The sequence below is a fragment of the Molothrus aeneus genome, chromosome 31 (genome assembly GCF_037042795.1).
Source record: "Molothrus aeneus isolate 106 chromosome 31, BPBGC_Maene_1.0, whole genome shotgun sequence".
NCBI classification, from domain to species: domain Eukaryota; kingdom Metazoa; phylum Chordata; class Aves; order Passeriformes; family Icteridae; genus Molothrus; species Molothrus aeneus.
This window is the reverse complement of record NC_089676.1, coordinates 2,802,959-2,821,847: the sequence shown is the minus strand read 5'-3', so window position 1 is coordinate 2,821,847 and position 18,889 is coordinate 2,802,959. Positions and strand designations below refer to the sequence as shown.

General features: G+C 49.7%; 4 protein-coding genes across 4 annotated transcripts; 2 read left to right on the top strand and 2 right to left on the bottom strand.

Moving 5' to 3' along the window:
* The first annotated feature begins 7,628 nt into the window (after positions 1-7,628).
* Positions 7,629-8,264, top strand: LOC136568132 (claw keratin-like). The gene is made up of 2 exons (XM_066567981.1): positions 7,629-7,872; positions 8,179-8,264. Exons 1-2 carry the CDS (start codon positions 7,629-7,631, stop codon positions 8,262-8,264), a joined length of 330 nt encoding a protein of 109 aa, XP_066424078.1.
* Positions 8,265-9,490: 1,226 nt separating this feature from the next.
* LOC136568131 (scale keratin-like) lies at positions 9,491-10,051 on the bottom strand. The gene has a single exon (XM_066567980.1). The coding sequence runs from the start codon at positions 10,049-10,051 to the stop codon at positions 9,491-9,493; it is 561 nt and encodes a 186-aa protein (XP_066424077.1).
* A 2,822-nt stretch (positions 10,052-12,873) lies between these two features.
* On the top strand, positions 12,874-13,383 carry LOC136568130 (scale keratin-like). The gene has a single exon (XM_066567979.1). It carries the CDS (start codon positions 12,874-12,876, stop codon positions 13,381-13,383), a length of 510 nt encoding a protein of 169 aa, XP_066424076.1.
* Positions 13,384-15,887: 2,504 nt separating this feature from the next.
* On the bottom strand, positions 15,888-16,511 carry LOC136568129 (claw keratin-like). The gene has a single exon (XM_066567978.1). It carries the CDS (start codon positions 16,509-16,511, stop codon positions 15,888-15,890), a length of 624 nt encoding a protein of 207 aa, XP_066424075.1.
* Positions 16,512-18,889: the final 2,378 nt, after the last annotated feature.

Below are 18,889 nucleotides of genomic sequence, written 5' to 3'. Positions count from 1 at the left end.
CCAAGACCTTGGCGTTGTCTCATCGGCCCCAGCGGCTCCACCCCATCCAGCTCCAGGGGTTGGACAATCTCCAGTTCCACGCGGGGCTCGGGGGGAGGAGGAGGAGGAGGAGGAATGGGAATTATTCCTTTTTTAGGTTTTTTTGTTTTTGTTTTTTTTTTTTTTTTCCTTAAAGGAACATCCCAGAGTTGTTGAGGTTGGAAAAGATCTCCAAGGTTGAGTCCAGGCTGTGCCCGATCCCAGACCAATGTCCAGCAATTCCTCGGACACCTCCAGGGGTGGCCACTCCAAACCTCCCTGGGCAGCCCCTTCCAGGAGGGGTTTTCCCAAATTTCCCACCCTGAGCCTCCCCTGGCACAGCTCAAGGCTGTTCCCCCTTGTCCTGTCCCTGTTCCCTGGGATCAGATCCCAAATCCCCCCTGGAAGAGCCTGGAATTCCCCCCTGGAGTCTCCTCACTGAGGATTTTTGGGGGAAAACCACCAGCTTTTCCAACAAGAACTCAGATCTGGATCCCTTTGGATCAATCTGTTCCCCTTTGGATAAATCTGATCCCCTTTTGGATCAAGCTGATCCCTTTTGGATCCAATTGATCCAAATTTTTTGTTTGAGTCCATTCCATGGGGTTTTTTTCCCCATCAGTATTTCAAACAGCCCTCAGCATTTTCCACTCATCTGCCTATTATTATTATTATTATTATTATTATTATTATTATTATTATTATTATTATTATTATTATTATTATTATTATTATTATTGTTATTTGCAGCCTGGAAAAACAAGGGTGCATCAGGAAACCCTGGATTTTTCCGCCAATTTGGCTTTTTCCCCCTGCTTTTCCCCCCTTTTCCCACCTCCCACAAACCCATCCCACCTGTTTCTCTCCCAGTGCTCCCATCGTTTTCACGGCCTTGCACGGGGAGCTCGGCTGTTCCTCCTCCTCCTCCTCTGATCTTCACAGAATCCCAGGTGGTTTGGCATGGAAAGGACCTCCAGGATGATCCAGATCCCTCATTCCCTTTCCCATATCCCATCCCACAACTCCTCCTTCCTCCAGGCCTTTCCCTTTCCCCTCTCCTGGCCCAGTAAAATACTCATTTATTGGGGGCAATCTGATGCCCAAAAGTGACCCAACCTGCCCAAGGATTCTCCGTGCCGAGGGTGGATCTGAGGCTGGGGCACACCCCGCTATTAATGGGGTTATTCCTGATAACCTCTCATTATATTCCCAATATTGCATGGCAGCAAAATCTGGGATGAGGTCAGGGAGATCAAGGCTTGGCCCAGGGGAAGGGACGGGGCTGCTTTTCCTCCTTAAATCCCTTTTCAGGACCAAGAATCGTAAAAACCTGGAATGGTTTGGGTTGGGAGGGTCCTTAGGGCTGCTTTTCCTCCTTAAATCCCTTTTCAGGACCAAGAATCGTAAAAACCTGGAATGGTTGGGGTTGGGAGGGTCCTTAGGGCTGCTTTTCCTCCTTAAATCCCTTTTCAGGACCAAGAATCATAAAAACCTGGAATGGTTGGGGTTGGGAGGGTCCTTAGGGCTGCTTTTCCTCCTTAAATCCCTTTTCAGGACCAAGAATCGTAAAAACCTGGAATGGTTTGGGTTGGGACGGTCCTTAGGGCTGCTTTTCCTCCTTAAATCCCTTTTCAGGCCCAAGAATCAAACAACCCGGAGTGGTTTGGGTTGGCAATGTCCTTAAAAATCATCTTATTCCAACTTTCTGTTTTCCCAGGATGCTCCAACCTGGCCTTGGGTAATTCCAGGGATGGGGTGGCCACAGCTTCTCTGGGAAATCCATTCCAGAGAACCCTCACAGGGAACCATTTCTTCCCTAAACCCAACCTGAATTTCCACTTTTTCAGCTTGAACCTATCCCCCTTTTCCCATAACCACAATTCCTGGTGAATTCCAGCAGCATGGAGAGCCCTGGAATTTCTGACGGATTTTTATTCCAGCTGAACCTTTGGCCTTGTTGAGCTGGACTAATCGGTGCTGTACAAATGATTGCAGCCGGAAAAAATTCCAGTATTTCCTCTAGATAACAAAACTCTGCACTTTTTTTCCCTGGGAAAATTTCCTTTTCCTTCCTTAAATCCAACTATAAATTCATTTTACAGCATTTTGTGCCACCAGCTCCGGGTTTAATCCTTGAAGGAGCTCAGAGGAAGCTGCCAGATTTTCTTGCTGAGACGAGCAGCTTTAATGAGGCAATGAAGGCAAATGAAGATTTAATTAATATCTTTCTCGTTAATGGATGATTAAATTGGATCTTAGCGCCACGCCTGGGTGAGCCATGGGGCGATACAGGAATGGGAATTCACTCCCTGGCGTTGGCTCATTCCACAGGCACTAATGAAATAGTAAAATTAATTATTTGCAAGGGCGGGACTTCTAAGATGCCCCAAATAACCCCAAACTTCTCCCATGAGCTCCCACCCTCCCGAGGAGCAGATCCTGCAGCTCTTTAGAATCCCAGGACCCCAGAGGCTGGGAAAGAATTCCAAAATTGTTGAGTCCAAGCTGTGTCTGATCCCACCTGGACACCCAGAATTCCAGGAATTCCTCGGACACCTTTAGAACTCCAAACCTCCCTGGGCAGCCCCTTCCAAGGCCTTTTCCCTTTTCCAGGAGGGATTTTCCCAAATTTCCCACCCTGAGCCTTCCCTGGCACAGCTCGAGGCCGTTCCCTCTTGTCCTGTCCCCGTTCCCTGGGATCAGATCCCAGATCCCCCCTGGCAGATCCCAAATCCCCCCTGGATCCCCCTTTACTCCAGGCTGAGCTGCCCAAGTTCCCTCAGGATTTTCCATTCCCTTTTCCAGCTGCCCCAGCCCCGTTCCCATCCCTGGCCGTGCTCCAGTTCCTCAGTGAAGGTCAAAATCTCCTTCTCCTCAATCTTCTGGGGGTTTGGGGTTGGGCTGAGCCATATCAGGGCTCCTCCACCCAATCCTGGGGGCTCCAGGACTCAAAAAAAACCCAGGTGAGACTCTGGGGACTTTTGGGGGTGGTTCTTTGCCTGATCCTCGGGGTTCCCTTCCACCTTGGGATATTCCAAGATCCTGGGAAGTCCTGGAGGTGACCCTGAACCTGGAGAAGGCGTTTGGGTGGTGGCCCCAGAGGGACACCCGGCCCAGCTTTCAGGCAGACCCGAATCACACCCAGGCACTCCAGGCTTCCCCCTCCGGGGCTGCAATTCCACCTTGCCTCGAGTTTTATCCGGGGAATTACTGAGCATTAGCTGGGTTTTGTTTCCAAGATGAAAGATTCCCGGGAAATTGGGGTGCTGTCATTGTTGCCGAGCTCCCAGCAAAATCTCGTCGGGCGGTGGGGAAGAATTCCGCAGTTCCGGCGTTATTTTGTGTGTTTAATTCTTTAATCACCACCTTTGGTGGTGCTGGAGGTAAAAAATGTTCCCAAACCTCTCCATGAGAGAGGAAATCCAAGTGGAAATGCGTTTTGTCCTTTAATTCTTAGGGATGAGGTTGAGATGTCCAGAAGGAAATGGGAGGCTGCCAAAAATTGATTTTTTTTTAATAGGATCAATAATCACATCAGGGGGAATCACATCAGAAATGGGCGGAAATGGACAGAAATTTGACATAAATGGACATAAATGGACATAAATTACCATAAATGGACAGAAATGAACAGAACTGAGATCCTGCTCTGGTCTGAGCAATAAAACAAATAATTAATGAGCAGTTGGTGGTGATTTCATTTAATCCCATATTTCCCCTTCAATCTCACAATTATCCAATGAAAAAACCACCCCAAAATATCATCCTTTTAATGGGAAATTGGATTCCAGGTGGGAGCCCAGAAACTGCCCCAAAACTGAGGTTCCAGGATCCGAACCAGCCTCAGCTTCAGGCAATGATTCCCAAATTTCAGCCTGTTTATTTTCCTGCTGGGTGTTGTCGACTGCTCCCTTCCAAGCCTGGAACTGCCCCGATAAAATCTGAGGGAAAATGAGGGTTGAGGATGGTGTTCTGCCCCCATCTGGGATGATGACACCGATGATTTCCTCTCTGCCAAGCGGCCTCGGAGCCCAATTTGGAAAATTATAGGGAAGAGCAAAGCAGCTGCAGCAGCTTCCTCTGATTTCATCTCCGTATGCAAAGCAGCCGGGAAGGATCAGAGCGGAGCCCTGGAATTCCTGAAGCCAGAAAATCAATTTACGGGCCACGACAACAACAACAACAACATCAACAACAACAACAACAACAACAACAACAACAACATCAGCGTGCCAGGAAATAACAGGATGAGGAATCTCCCAGGTAAAATCTCTGGAGCTGGTTTGTTTGAGGTGAGTCTGGAGCTCCTCGGCACAAAGTGCTGCTCTTTAAAGTTTGTTTTTTTAATGTATGAAATATGTTGTTTTGTTGGGTGCTTTTTTTTTTCCCTGAAAATCCTTTGCAAATAAAGGCCAAAATTCCAGATTTTTAAAAAATTTAATTTATATTTCCAGAAGGATTTCTCTTCCAGCTGGGAAGGGAGTTTATCTCCTTCTCTTATCTCTTAAGGAGCTCTTTGATCTGAGGCAGGTTCAGGGCTTGTGAAAGGAGCTTTGGGCCTGTGCCAGGGGTTTGCATTTGGGAGCTGAATTTTTTTGGAAGGATCTCCCGTGGAATATCAGAGCTGTGAAATTCCACCAAGGAAAGGATCCCATTAAAGCTTCCTGGGAAAATCCCCAGTTCCATAAACCAAACCCCAGGGATTTTTTTTTTTGGCAGTTTTGTGTTTTAAACCAATTTTCTCTCCTCCAAGACAATGGAATGAGGTTCTTATGGACTTTTTTCAAATATTGGGTTTGGTAACTCCTGGAATTGCCTCAGCTTTCAATCACTGTAATTAATAGGTGCTTTTAATTGCCACAAATTAAGTGAGTCAGACTGTTCTGTGCTGCTCATGTGTCTCCTCTGCTCATTAGATTGATTCCAGAGCCATGAAATGTAAATAAAATAATTTATTTGGGGCTTTGTTTTTGTGTTTTCCTTTCGTTTTAATAATTCACCACAACTGAAAAGGAAGAGGGTTTGGTTTTTTTTTTAATGTAAATATGACCACGGAAATCACATTATCAGCATTTTCCAGGTCCTGGGGATTTTTTTTGAGCTGAGTTTGTGGGCCTGGACTTCAGGTAATGTTTGCTCTGAGTCCTCTAATACTGAACTAAATTCCTCCTCTCATCTTGGCCTCTAAAAAACAGATCCCCAAAGGAAAATTCATTTTTTTCCTGGTTTTTAGTATTTTTAGGTGTTAATTCTGAAGGGGATAACCCCTGAGATGAGGAATTGCATATAAAATATAAAATCCGGGGCAGGTGCCCTTTTTTAGCTGAATTTCTGATGGAATTCTTGTCCAGGAATTGCTTTGGCACCTCAAATTTCCTACTTGGAATGTGAAAAGGAAATTCTCTGTTCAAAGGACAGCTCCAGGGACAGAAATTCCATAAAAACCCATGGGGTGAACACAAAGTGACCACACACACACAGAGTGAATATTTTAGGGAAAATTCCCCTGTTTTAGGGCAAATCCCCCTCAGTGGATGGAGGGATTCCCAACAAAGGTCCTGGAAGGGTGAAGCACCTGTAGGACTGGGCCTGTGTGGGCCTGGGAATTCATGTTCCAAGTCAGAAATTCCATAAAAACCCATGGGGTGAACACAAAGTGACCACGGACACACAAAATTAATATTTTAGGGAGAATCCCCCTCAGAGGTCGGTGGGATTCCCAACAAAGGCCCCAGAAGGGTGAAGCACCTGCAGCGCCCTGTGTAGGCCTGGGGATCACCCCACATCCCCTTGTGGGGCTGGGAATTTATGTCCCAGGACAGAAATTCCATAAAAACACATGGGGTGAACACAAAGTGAATATTTTAGGGAAAATCCCCCTCAGAGGATGGTGGGATTCCCAACAAAGGCCCTGGAAGGGTGAAGCACTTGTAGGCCTGGGGATTATCCCACATCCCTGTATGGGCCTGGGAATTTAGAAGCCAGAAATTCCATAAAAAACCCCATGGCATGAACACGAAGTGACCAATCACACACAAAATTAGTATTCTGGGGACAATCCCCCTCAGTTTTTAGGGAGAATTTCCCCCTCCATCGCCCAGGATGGAGAGATTTCCAGCAAAGGCCCAGGAAGGGTGAAGCACCTGTGTGGGACTGGGAATTATCTCCTAATCCTAAGGCGTTATCAAAACAGTTGCGACAAGGGGAGGCAGGAGCAGGGAAAACATTCCATTTCACAAGGGGTTGCGTCAAGGTGGCTCCCAGTTTCCCTTCTCCATGACAGGATATAAAAGTGCTCCTGACTGGTGGCCCTGGAGCTGCCTCTGCTGACTCGTTCTCCTTGCTGACTGGGTAAGTCAGATTTAACTGAATCAGCTCCTAATTAGAGGTAATTTGGTTTATGGGGAGCTTTGAACTGAGGTTTTATATCCTATCCTAAATCAAGGGTAGAGTTTATTCTCCAAGCCCGTTCTTGCGTGGGAAGTGGGGCTTGGGATTAAGGTGGATAAAAGCGGGGAGAGGAATGGGAGTTTTAAAAATGTTGATGGGAGGAATTTTTAGGATTTGAGCATTTATTTATGGAGTAGGGTCACTCCAAACTTGTGATCAGGGTGGGATTGATTCCCAAAAGGAGCAGGAAAGGGAATGAAGTGGGAGAAGGAAAGGGAATGAAGTGGGAAAAGGACAGGGAGGTTCCTCCCAGAATTCATTTTGGGAATAGAGACAGGACAAAAATACAGAAAAGCTTCGGGGTGACCCAATTGTGGCCTTCCAGGACCTGAAGGAGCCAAAAGGAACATGGGGAGAGACAATTTCCAAGGGATGGGGTGCCAGGAAAAGGGGCAATGGGTTCACACTGATGGACCGGAGGTTTGGATGGGATTTTAGGGATAAATCCTCTCCTGTGAGCATGGGGAGGCTCTGGAATGGAATTCCCAGGAAAGCCATGGCAGCCCCATCCCTGGAACTGCCCAAGGCCAGGTTGGATAGGGTTTGGGGTCTATGGAAAGTGTCTCTGCCCATGCCAGAGCTTGGAACTGGATTTTCAAGGTCCATTCCGTGATTCCATGGAGCACTAGAGAGGGATGGGAGCAGAATCAGAAACGTTTCCCCACAATTCATTTCCTTTAATTGGTGCAATTTATGGAAAAGCAGATTGCGCCTTAGAAATGATGATTCTTTTTTTTTTTTAATTATCATTTTAATTTTTTTAACACCGAACTCATTTATTCAGATGATTTAATCCCACACATCTGCACCTCTCCATCCAAACACCATCCAGCAAATCCCCATTCCCAGCTCCCTTTGGAAGCCAGCAAATTCCAAAGGCAATAATCCCCCATTCGCCTCCTGTTTCCTGCTGGATATCTCAGCCTCATCCCTCAGAATTTAGGGACAAGACACAAGACACATTTTCTTCACCTGGATTCCCTTTCTCATCGAGAAGCCCGGGGACATTTTTTTACCTCCAAAAGGCAGCGCTTAAATAATTAAACACACAAATAACCCCAGAACTGAGGAATTCTTCCCCATCCTTCCAATCCATCCTTCCCAGGCTGTGCCTTCATTGCGCCGGGACCTTCTCATCCTTCCAGGTTGCATCTGGAACGATGTCTTCCTATGGCCAACTGCTCAGCGCCCGCTGTGCTTCGCCCTGCGAGGTCACGTGCGCCCAGCCCTACGTCGACGCCTGCAGCGAGCCTTGCGTGGCCGCCTGCGGAGACTCCCGAGCCATCGTCTACGCCCCGCCCGTGGTCGTGACATTCCCGGGGCCCATCATCAGCTCCTGCCCCACCGAGAGCATCGTTGGCTCGTCCATCCCTGAAATCGGCGGGGGAATGGGGTCTGGAGGGGGTGGGATGGGGTCTGGAGGTGGTGGGATGGGGTCTGGAGGTGGAGGGATGGGGTCTGGAGGAGGGATGGGATCTGGAGGTGGTGGGATGGGGTCTGGAGGAGGGATGGGGTCTGGAGGAGGTGGGATGGGATCGGGATGGGGCTCTGGAGGGGGAGGAATGGGATCCGGAGGGGGAGGAATGGGCTCCACCTGCGGAGGGGGAATGGGAGGGGGCTCCACCTGCGGAGGGGGAATGGGAGGGGGCTCCTCCTGCGGGGGTGGGATGTCACGGCTGGGGAGCCTCTACCGCGGCTCCTATTTCTCAGGCTATGGTAGGAATTATTATCCCTATTATTCCCGAGGGTACTACAGGTATCGCTACGGGAACTACGGGAATTACGGGCCTTTTTAACCCTTTAAAGCTGAGGAATGTCCAAAGGAAAAATAGGATGCAGGGTAGTTAGTTGAGAGCTAGGAATTCCAAGCAGTCTCTGCTCCAGCTGGTCCAGTCGGAGCCGGGGTTGTTTGGATCTTGTTTGTGCTTTATCCAAGGCTTAGGATCCCGATGTTCTCTCCCTTTGTCCCTCGCACCTGTTGTGTTTTGTACTCCCTGAACCCAAAGAGTCAAACCAGTCACGGGACTTGTCTGTGAAAGTGTCCGGCTGGAAAAAGAATGTCTTGGAATGACTGCTGGACTGGAGTCCAGGCTGCCATGGGAATGCTGAAATGGGAATGCTGAAATGGGAATGCTGACATGGGAATGCTGAAATGGGAATGCTGACACGGAGATTCCGTTCTTTGTCTCTGCACTGCCTCATCCCACTTTTTGTTTGTATTAAAGCCCTGTTGCATCACAACCCCGGGTTCTGCCTTTTATTTCACCACAGTTTCAGTTACAAACTGGCCTGAAAGAAGGGAATCCTTGTGCAGCAATTAACTCTCATCAGAGGGGAATTAATTCTGCTTTAATGCAAATATAATTAGTCTGAAATTCCTCAATAAACTATTTTCCCTTTCTGATCTATTCCACACTATCCAATAAATAATTGGAATAGAATAATTTCCAATAGGTTGGAAAAACCTCTGGGGTGGACTGGTGCAGCTGCCAGTTAAAACCAGTTTACCCTTGGAGCCAGGGTAATGGGGGATTGGGATGCTTAGGGGTGGCCTCATTTTGAGAGCATCAAAGGTTGGACTTGATGACCTTGGAGGTCTTTTCCAGCCTAAATGATCCTGGGATTCTGCGGAAAGGAAAACCGGGAAGCTGCCAATGCAATTCGGAAGGGTTTTTATTAGGGTGAAGTAAATGAAATAGAACAAAACAGAGCAATTCATGGCTGGTGCCAGGGCAGCCAGGCCACCCCTGTGGGTGACAACAGCCACTCCACAAGGTGAAGCTGGGGCCTTTACAGCAAGCCCCACATGGAATTCTGAAGCATTCCCACCCCACCAGAAAGGACACAGGAACAAGATTAATTAAAGAGTTCCGGGAGAGACGCCGTCCCACGGAGCGGGGCTTGATTGGAGATGAGGCGCAGCAGGAGGGGATGTGGGCCTGGTTTTCAGGGATCAGCCTCGGAATTCCAGGCCTGGAAGTGGATCTGGATCCTGGGTTTTCATCCTCTGGGTTGTTCGGCCTTAGGATGAGCCCCAGCTCCCCAGGCAGGACCCGCCGCGGACGCTGCGGAACCTCCGGCTGTACGAGGAGCCCCCCATTCCCAGGGAGCCTCCGTAGCCGCAGGCACCCCCAGACCCAAAGGAACCCCTGGCCCCCAGCACACCCCCGTAGCCACAGGACCCACGGGAGCTCTGCATTCCATAACCAAAGGAACCCCCATATCCCACGGGACCCCCCATCCCCGAGGAGCCCCCGTAGCCAAAGGAGCCCCCGGATCCGAAGGAGGGTCCCGCCCCCGCCATGCCCCCGGCCCCAAAGGAGCTGCCCACCCCGTAGGGCTCATCGGAGATGCTCGCGATGGGAGCGCCCAAAACCATGGGTTGGGACGCTCCCACCACGCTCTCCTGGGAGCAGGTGCTCATGGTGGGGCCCGGGAAGGTGAGGACCACGGGAGGAGGGAACACCACGGCTTTGGAGTCCCCACAGGAGGCGATGCAGGGCTCCAGGCTCCTGCTGTAGGCACAGGGCTGGGTGCAGGCCACCTCGCAGCCCGGCAGGCACTCGGAGCTGACGTTGGACATCATCTCTTGGGATTTGGGATCACGCTGGGAGAGGAAGTGTGAGGTCAAGGAAGCAGCACAGCCAGGCCACGGGTTCCCAGTATGAACCAGCTGTACTTTGTCCTTCTCCAGCTGCTCCCAGTTCAATCCTCCCTCACAGATTCCCATTTTTCCTGCTATTTCCTTCCTTCCTGACCTGTTTGAGGCTTCTCAGTTCTTCCTTTCCTACCACCACAACTCTTTTCCTTCTGAATCTCTCAAATGAAAAAAAAAATCTTCCCCTTTTCTCTGGGGCTGAACTGTTGATCCTTAAAAAATTCCTTGCCCAGAATAATTCCCTTTTCAAGCAGATCTACAGGAAGATTTGCCTTCAGAAAGTCCCCAAGGAAAATCGTCCCATTAATTCCCTTTTCAAGCAGATCTAGGGGAAGATTTGCCTTCAGAAAGTCCCCAAAGAAAATCGTCCCATTAGTTCCCTTTTCAAGCAGATCCACGGGAAGATTTGCCTTCAGAAAGTCCCCAAGGAAAATGTTCCTTGCTCTGTCCTTCCCTTTCCCCCAGCTATTCTAAATCCGCTCTTCTCTCCCTCAGCTTTTCTAAAACTCCCGTAATTTTGCAAGATAAAAAAAGGAGAAAATTCAAAGTATTGAGGAGGGCAATGAAGTCCGACTCACCTCGTTGTCTTGGAGGGAATAAATCAGTGGAGCTGCGAGGATGGGAGATGCCTCAAGTCTCTCCCCTTTTATTCCATTTTCAGACAATGAGGAGGACGTGATGTCACCCATGATTTACTAAATTCTTATCACTTACAAAGAAAAAGATCCTCTTAAGCCTCGCCATTGTTTTCACTTCATCTCATAATTGCTGATCATTTCCAGCCCTGCTTTGAGTGACACAAACCCAACACCCAAAAGTCTCCTTTTGTCTCAGACTCCATGGAGGAAAATCCTTTCGGCATCATTCTCGTTCCAAAAGAAACAGGAGCTGATCTCTGTGTTTATTTTCCCCCAGTGACTCGCAGGAAGGTGGCTCCCCTCATGTCACTCACACAACTGGGGTGTAATCCTCAGATTTGGGTGAAATCCCTCCCAAATGGAATCATCCGACCTCGGATGGGGGTCAGGGCTCTTTGCAACCCTTCGCGCGCCCACAGATTGAGGGGATGAGACACCAAAACTCACTTCAAAGGCATTGAAGTGACGTGCAAGGTCCTCTAAGCCCTGAAACCTCTGAGTAATTTTAATCAAAACTCATTTTTGGGGATGCTGAGCTCAGTGCTGTCACCAGGATGTCACCAGTGCCACTGTAAGGGCACGGCCCAAGGTCACCGAGCCTTTGTGCTCCAAGGTGGATCCCAAACTTGGAACCTTGGTTGGAAAAGCCCTCCAAGGTCGTCGAGTCCAACATTTGAGCCATCACCACCTGGTCACCCACACCAATGTCCAGTTGGTTCCTCGGACACCTCCAGGAATGGGGACTCCAAACCCCCCTGGTCAGCCCCTTCCAAAGCCCTTTCCATGAGGAAATTCCTCCTGAAGCTCTTCCCAAATGGGTTTGACCTTCAAAATTATCTCATCATCAACCCAAGCCGCTCCTTAGTGCAGACTTGCAGGGTTGATCTTGTCCAGGCCTCACTTAAATCATTAACGAAAAATAACAGGCAGGGGTCAGGTTCCATTGTAAATCCAGTCATCCCTGGGATGTTGCACAGGAACCGGGGCTGTAAAATTCTCACACAATGAAAAAGCCAAATTTATGATATGAGAGTCAGATTGTATATGTCGAGGGTTGATTTGCTAATTGGGAACTATGAAAATAATTACAGGCGTTAGAGGAGTCACACGGAGGAAAAAAATCAGAATTTGGTAAGGCTGAGAGATTTTATGGGATGTTTCATACCCCAGGAGCTGCCTCCAAAGATGTATAAAAGCAGGAACCTCTCAGGAGTCTCCTCAAACCATCTTCTGACTTCTCCTGCACCTCCAGGTGAGTTGGATTTAAGCTGATCTTTGCTCTCTCTCATTCTCTGTAGTGATAGTTTTAAAAAAGGACTTGTTCCTTGATTTCGGGGATTTTAGCTGGGAGATGTGGTGGTGAAACCCTGCTTTTCATTGGAGTCTCACTGCAGTCACTTGGAATAAATCAATCTGATACTTAAAGATAGAATTTTAGGAGTTATTTGAATTTTTCTTGTGGCTTTTCAAAGCTTGAGGCACAAATTTAAAGCTTAAATTTACTGAAAAACCAAATCCCGAGGTGTCTTCTGCAGGGAAGGGAGAAATGGTGTCCCAGGACAGGAGGATCTGAGGGAGGAGGTGAAGCCACACCTCGATCCTGTGGCCAGTTCTGGGTCCCCCAAGTCAGGAAGGTCACTGGGGGGGGCTGGAGCAGCTGGAGAAGGGTCTGGAAAATCCTGAGGGAGCTGGGGCAGCTCAGCCTGGAGAAAAGGGAGATCCAGGGGGAATTTTGGGCTTCTCCAGTGGGGATTTGGGATCTGACCCCAGGGAATGGAACAGGACAAGAGGAAACAGTCTTGAGCTGTGCCAGGGGAGGCTCAGGGTGGGAAATTTGGGAAAATCCCTCCTGGAAAAGGGAAAAGGCCTTGGAAGGGGCTCAGGGAGGTTTGGAGTGACCATCCCTGGAGGTGTCTAAGGAAGGGCTGAGCACTGGCCTGGGTGACCAGGTAGGGGTTGGGAACAGCTTGGACTCGATGCTCTTGGAGCTCTTTTCCAACCTTGGGGCTCCTGGAATTGCTTGAGCAGGAAGGACAAACCCCATTTGCTGTCCGTACATTCCCTGACTCCATCTTGTCTCTCCCAGCTCCTCCTCCAGCCCCGAGAACCATGAACTGCATCAGCTCCCGGTGCCTGCCCGGCTGTGAGGTGGCGTGTCCCGAGCCCTGTGCCTACAGCAGAGGCCTCGGCCCCTGCGTGGCCTCCTGTGGGGACTCCACGGCCCTGGTCTATGCCCCACCCGTGTGGATCACCTTCCCTGGCCCCATCCTGAGCTCCTGCCCCCAGGAAAGCATCGTGACATCATCCATGCCCCAGCCCTCTGGTGGTCCCTCCTACGGCTCAGGGATGGGAGGCTACTCTGGTGGCCTGTCCAGAATTGGGGGTTCCTACGGATCTGGGGGCTCCTACGGATCTGGGGGCTCCTATAGCTCTGGGGGCTCCTACGGATCTGGGGGCTCCTACGGATCTGGGGGCTCCTACGGATCTGGGGGCTCCTACGGATGTGGGAGCTCTTCGGGGAAGTTGGGCTCCTCTGGATGTGGGGGCTCCTCCTCGGGGGGCTGCTACCTCAGGAAGTTCTACACCAGCAGCAGCCGCGGATCCCGCCTGGGAAACTGAGGCAGCTGAAGATCCGCAGGGAGACGGAGCCCCACGATCCAGACCCGCAGCTGGGACCGGCTTTCGGAGATGGCAAAAAAAACATCAACGGGAGCCACCCTGGCTCAGGACCTCTGGGAACCGGGCCCACACCTCTTCCCTGCATCTCCCCTTTGTCTTTAATTAACAACAGCCTCTGTTAATCACCCTTCAGCGCCAGCTCCTTCTTTCCATTGTGCCGAGAGAAGAAAAACAGAGCAGCTTGAAAGGCCTGGCATGGAGCTTGTCAGTGCAGCCCTGACAGGAGAAGAACAATGGGTGGAAGGTGGATTCTTCTCGGGCAGTGGGCTGAAGGAAGGAGTGTCTGTTTGGTGTCATTTGTAGTGTATCCTATTAAAATCCTCCTGCATCATCATTTTGTTGGGATTTCCTTTCTCTGCAGGGATGTTTCGGTCCCATCCTCTACCTCTCTGGGCTTCCTTGAGCTGGCTCTGTGAGCAGCAATTACAGGGTTTTATGGTAATTGGGAGGTAATTGTTTAATTAATTTGGGTTGTGAAATGGAGGGTTGGATGAGCAGCCAGAATTCAAGCACAAAAGGGTTCAGTTGTTCTCTGGGGGGGCACGGGGGTCTCTGGAGGTGACGACTTTGATGAACGTGCGAGGGGTGGGATGTGGTCAGCTGACGGCTGGAAAGCCACAAGGTTTTTATTTTACACCCTGGTTTAGCTCAGCTCCTCCCTCCTGTTCGTTCCTGGAACCATAAAATCCAGTCCTTGAGGCTGGAAAAAATCTCCAAGGTCACCGAGTCCAACCTTTGGTCAATGTCCACCTCCCACCAGACCAGTGCCATTAATAATGGCAGTTTCCAGTTCTTCCTCGGACACCTCCAGGGGTGGCCACTCCAAACCTCCCTGGCCACCTTTTCCAGGAGAAATTTTCCCAAATTTCCCACCCTGAGCCTCCCCTGGCACAGCTCGAGGCCGTTCCCTCTTTTCCTGGCCCTGTTCCCTGGGAGCAGAGCCTGGCCCCCATCCATTCTGCAGCCATATTTAAAACCAGTTTTTGGGAATTATCGTGATTCCCTGCAGAGTTCTGAGCTTCAGGAAAGCTGAACACATTTTCGGGAGTATCAAAGAACGCGAACCAAGGCGAAAATGTGAGGATGGGGATGGGAGCCAGAGGAAATCCACTAAGGAAACCTCCCCTTGGTTTCTGAGCTGGCAGTGCCAAAAGCTTTGAGACGTGGAGAAATTCCTCCCGACTGTGGCATCATCAAAGAGCTGCTTTTATATGACAGCAAAATGTCACCAGTCTGTGCAAGAGAGGATTTCCCAAGGGAGGAGTGACACAAGAGCTCGGGTCCCGCCTGGTGCTGTTGTTTTCTGTCGGGATGGGAACACAGAGAGAGAAACCTGGGCGAGCCCCAGCTCTAAAGATGACCTAAAACCCAGCTTTACTCCCTTGGAAAATGCGGGGGGGACAGCAGGAGTCCCCCCCAAAAAACATTCAAAATATGTTTTTAATACTTTTTATTGCACTATAGAATCGTTAATATCTATTAAATCAAGAAGGATGAACTGAAATATGGGAAATATAAAAAAAAAAAAAAATTGTCCCTACGAGAGATTCCTGCTTGGAAAATGAAATTTTTTGCTCACTGTTTAGGCTGAAAGTGTGTTTAAAAAATTGAATTGACAGCTCTGGAGGTAAATAGAAAATTAGATGACACATGACTGAAGTTGCTTAAATTCCCTGTGTGCCTAAAGAGGTTTAGGAATTTTAATCTGCGATTAATTTAATGATGGCACCCAATAAATTCATCAGCTCCGAGCAAAACCTTAATGGGGCTGAAGGAACAGGCTCAATTGGAAAACAATTAGATAATTTGTTTGCAATCGTGGTGAAGCTCTGGAGAGAGGAGGAAAAAATCCCACAGAATTCCAGTTCAGCAAATCCCAGGATGCGTCACAGGGCGAAACCAGAGGTCCAAATTCCTGTTAAAGTGGCCTGAAAGTTACTCCAGGATTTAAGAGAGGAGGATTTCAGCTGGCTCTGGGCAAAGTGGTTTCCAACCCAAGGATTTGTAGGAGAAAAGGTGGAAAAGAAAATGTCAGGCAGAAATAGGGATATAAAAGAATTTTAATGGGAAATACTGATGGTGGAAAATTTGTTTTTCCCCACCCTCAAACCCAGTGCTGAGTGGGATAATTGGGCCTGGTTCCCATCCTGGAGCCTCCAACCCTCCCAAATTCCTGAATTAGGCAAAAAGATGAGTTGGGAAAAGGAGCTACAAAGGAGAAAAGAAACCAACAAAGGGAATTTGAATGCAACAGAACTTTAATGGCAGGGAAGGGCTGGGGGCACAGTCACACTCAGGGAGCACAAAGGACGATTCCCAAGGCTTTGGGAAGCGATGCAGATCCACAAAGGCTGGAGAAGGCAGTTCCTGGGATGCTCCTGGCTTGCAGCTTCCCCAGGAGCTGAGCCCAGCCCGTGGCTGCTGCCGGGGGAGCCGGGGCTGCCTCAGAAGTAATAGAAGCCGCAGTTTCCTCCTCCAAACCTCCTGGAGCTGGAGCTGCCCCCTCCGTAGGATCCCCCTCCGCAGGAGCCGCCCCCAAAGGAGCTGCCCCCGCCGCAGGAGCCCCCAAAGCCGCCACCCGAGGAGCCCCCAAAGGATCTTCTGCCCCCAAAGGATCTGCTCCCCCCGTAGGAGCCCCCGGAGCCGAAGGATCTGCTCCCCCCGTAGGAGCCACCCATGGAACCGCCTCCGTAGGATCCCCCAATGCCACCCATGGAACCGCTTCCGTAGGATCCTCCCATGGAGCCGCCTCCGTAGGATCCACCCATGGAACCACCTCCAATGGATCCCCCAATTCCTCCCATGGAGCCGCTGCCCCCTCCGTAGGATCCCCCAATGGAGCCCCCGGACCCAGAAGGTCCCATGGCCCCCAATGGGAAGGAGGTGCCCACGATGCTCTCCTGGGGGCAGGAGCTGAGGATGGGCCCCGGGAAGGTGATGACCACGGGTGGAGGGTAGACCACGGCCCGCGAGTCCCCGCAGGAGGTGACACAGGGCTGGCTCCAGGCATCCGCGTAGGGCTGGGGACAGGACACCTCGCACGGGGACGAGCAGCCGCTGCTCATCATCGCTCCTGATGACATTCTTGGGATGGACGGCGACCTGCGGCAGCACAGCGATCAGAACTGCAGTGCCCAAAACTCCAGAGGGAAAAGAAATCCCGCTCTGGTGCCTTCCATGAGGGGGGAAAAAGTGGGGGAAGGAGAGCTTGGGAAGAGTCAGGTTTGTCCCTTTTCTGTGTTTTTCTGCGCTGAGCTCTGCTGATTCCTAAAGGGTTTCCTGCTCCCCTGGAAGTGCTGGGAATCCCGGAGAGCAAAGCCAAGCTCAGGGGCCTTTGGAAGCAGCTCATCCCCAGGAGTTTGTTGGACCATAGGATAAAGTTGTGGTGGTCACCAACAACCTGGGAAATTCCAGTCCTCTCATTGATCCCGTGCCTACAGATGCAGGCACGGGTGGGACTCTGGATTTTAAAGCCTGGAAAAGGCAGATGGGATTGCTGGGCACCAGAGGTTCTGCAGGAGAGCAAGACCTCTGTGTCCTGGAGACACATTTTGGGATGGGGAGGAACCTGAAGCAGGGGATAAATCCTAACTACAATGCCCAAAATTCCAGAGGAAAAAGAAATCCTGCTCTGGTAGGATTCCTTCCTTCCCTCAGCAGGAAGAAAGAGAAAGAAAGAGGAAGAAAACATCTGTTGGGAAGGAGAGAAAAGACAGAAAATATTTTCCCCTATTCACGCAGGGGTCAAAGAAGATCCAACTCACCGGGTCTGGAGAAGTGCAGACGAGGAGAAGCCGTGGATGGCACTGCAGAATTCCAAGAGCTCTTTTATACTTTTCCTGACCCCCAGTGGGACGGGAACCACACTTTGTGCAAGAGCTTCCCACGCGTTACCAAACCGTGTTTTGCTGGGCTGGATTGTTTCATTAATTGTCCTAATTGTTCTCCTAAGTGACGTGATAAATTCATTATTAATCCCAAGTCACGTTCCAAGCGCTGCACCCCTCGGGTTTGATCCCATTTGCTCCACATTCCGACCCCCAGGAAGTCACCTCGGAGCTGGTGCTGTCCCTGGGCCTTGCTGGAATTGAAGCTGGAATGAGTTTACATCCACTTGAGGGATTTATTGATGAATAAATCGGGTTTGTGCACAATATTTTGCTTTCCACCCCCAAAATATGGATTTTGGGGAGTTGATGGAAGTGCTGCCTCTTCCCAGAGGCCGCTGGAATGGGAGAACCAGCAGCAGAACCCAGGACTTTCTGTGTAAAAATTGATATTTCCCAATTGGAGGAACCCAGAAAGTTTCACCTTAATTGAAGAGTCAAGGAGGAATTGCTGACTGGCAGAGCTGTCAAACCCGGGGATGTCACCAGGGCCTGACAGGGCTTGTTCGGGTTCTGTTGCAAGATCTTAACCCCGATATCGGCTCCTCGTGCTCTGTTTTCCAATCGGGTCTGGAAACACCAGAAACGTGGGGATAGGAGTTATGCGAACACGGGCAATAAACTTCGTCGTGATAGAAATGTGAAATATGGGACGATCATGGAATTTTGGGACTGTTGAGGCTGGAAAAGAGCTCCAAGGTCGTGGAGTCCAGCCTGGGACTGATCCCCGCCTGGTCACCCAGGACAATGGCCAGGTGTTCCTCGGACACCTCCAGGGAGTCCTTTCCACCCTTTCCAGGAAAGACAGGATGAAATTCCAGCTCCAAACTGGAGTCGCTCCCCTCCCTCAACTCCAACTGAGAATCAAATCTCAAATCTCAAATCTTACTTCTCAAATCTTAAATCTTAAATCTGGAATCTCAGATCTTAGATCTCGAGTCTCAAATATCACATCTCAAATCTCGAATCTCAGCTCACCGATCTCAAATATCAGATCTCGAATCTTGAATCTCGAATCTCGAGTATCAAATCGCAAATCTTAGATCTCAAACCTCGAATTTCAAATCTCAAATCTCTCCAGCTGACTTTGATTTAGAACCAAAATCCCCCCAGTTTGATGGCACCAATGTTTGTGTGAGATTCTTGTCTTGGACAACCACCCCAAAATATCCATCACGTCTAAAACCCTCCTGGGTGTTTCTGGTGTTTGATAAATGGAATTTTCCTTTGAGATCTCTCCTCCTATTTATGCATTTCTGCCTTTCACCAGACGAGGTTCAAACCCAGGAATTCTGTTGGAATTTTCAGGCAATTCAGGAATTCCCAGAAAAAATAATCCTGGCCAGTCTTGAGGTGCTTTTATTGTGTTTTAGATGGAATCAGCTTCATGCACTCAAAAATATTTAGGTTTTTTCATCCAATGATGTCTCCTGGACACGTGTCTCCTTGGAATATTGCAGCTGTCCCAAACGGGGACAAAATTAGGATAATTAAGATGACAAAAGGAGAATTACAATAATTAAATGCTCTCACACACAGCTTCCTTGGATGATAATAAG

What these genes read in the sequence shown, in the direction of transcription:
- LOC136568132 (XM_066567981.1), top strand. Translation starts at nt 7,629, where the DNA reads ATGTCTTCCTATGGCCAACTGCTCAGCGCCCGCTGTGCTTCGCCCTGC. An exon ending in GGGAATGGGGTCTGGAGGGG is followed by an intron (nt 7,873 to 8,178) that starts GTGGGATGGGGT and finishes CCTATTTCTCAG; the next exon opens with GCTATGGTAGGAATTATTAT.
- LOC136568129 (XM_066567978.1), bottom strand. Translation starts at nt 16,511, where the DNA reads ATGATGAGCAGCGGCTGCTCGTCCCCGTGCGAGGTGTCCTGTCCCCAG.
- LOC136568131 (XM_066567980.1), bottom strand. Translation starts at nt 10,051, where the DNA reads ATGTCCAACGTCAGCTCCGAGTGCCTGCCGGGCTGCGAGGTGGCCTGC.
- LOC136568130 (XM_066567979.1), top strand. Translation starts at nt 12,874, where the DNA reads ATGAACTGCATCAGCTCCCGGTGCCTGCCCGGCTGTGAGGTGGCGTGT.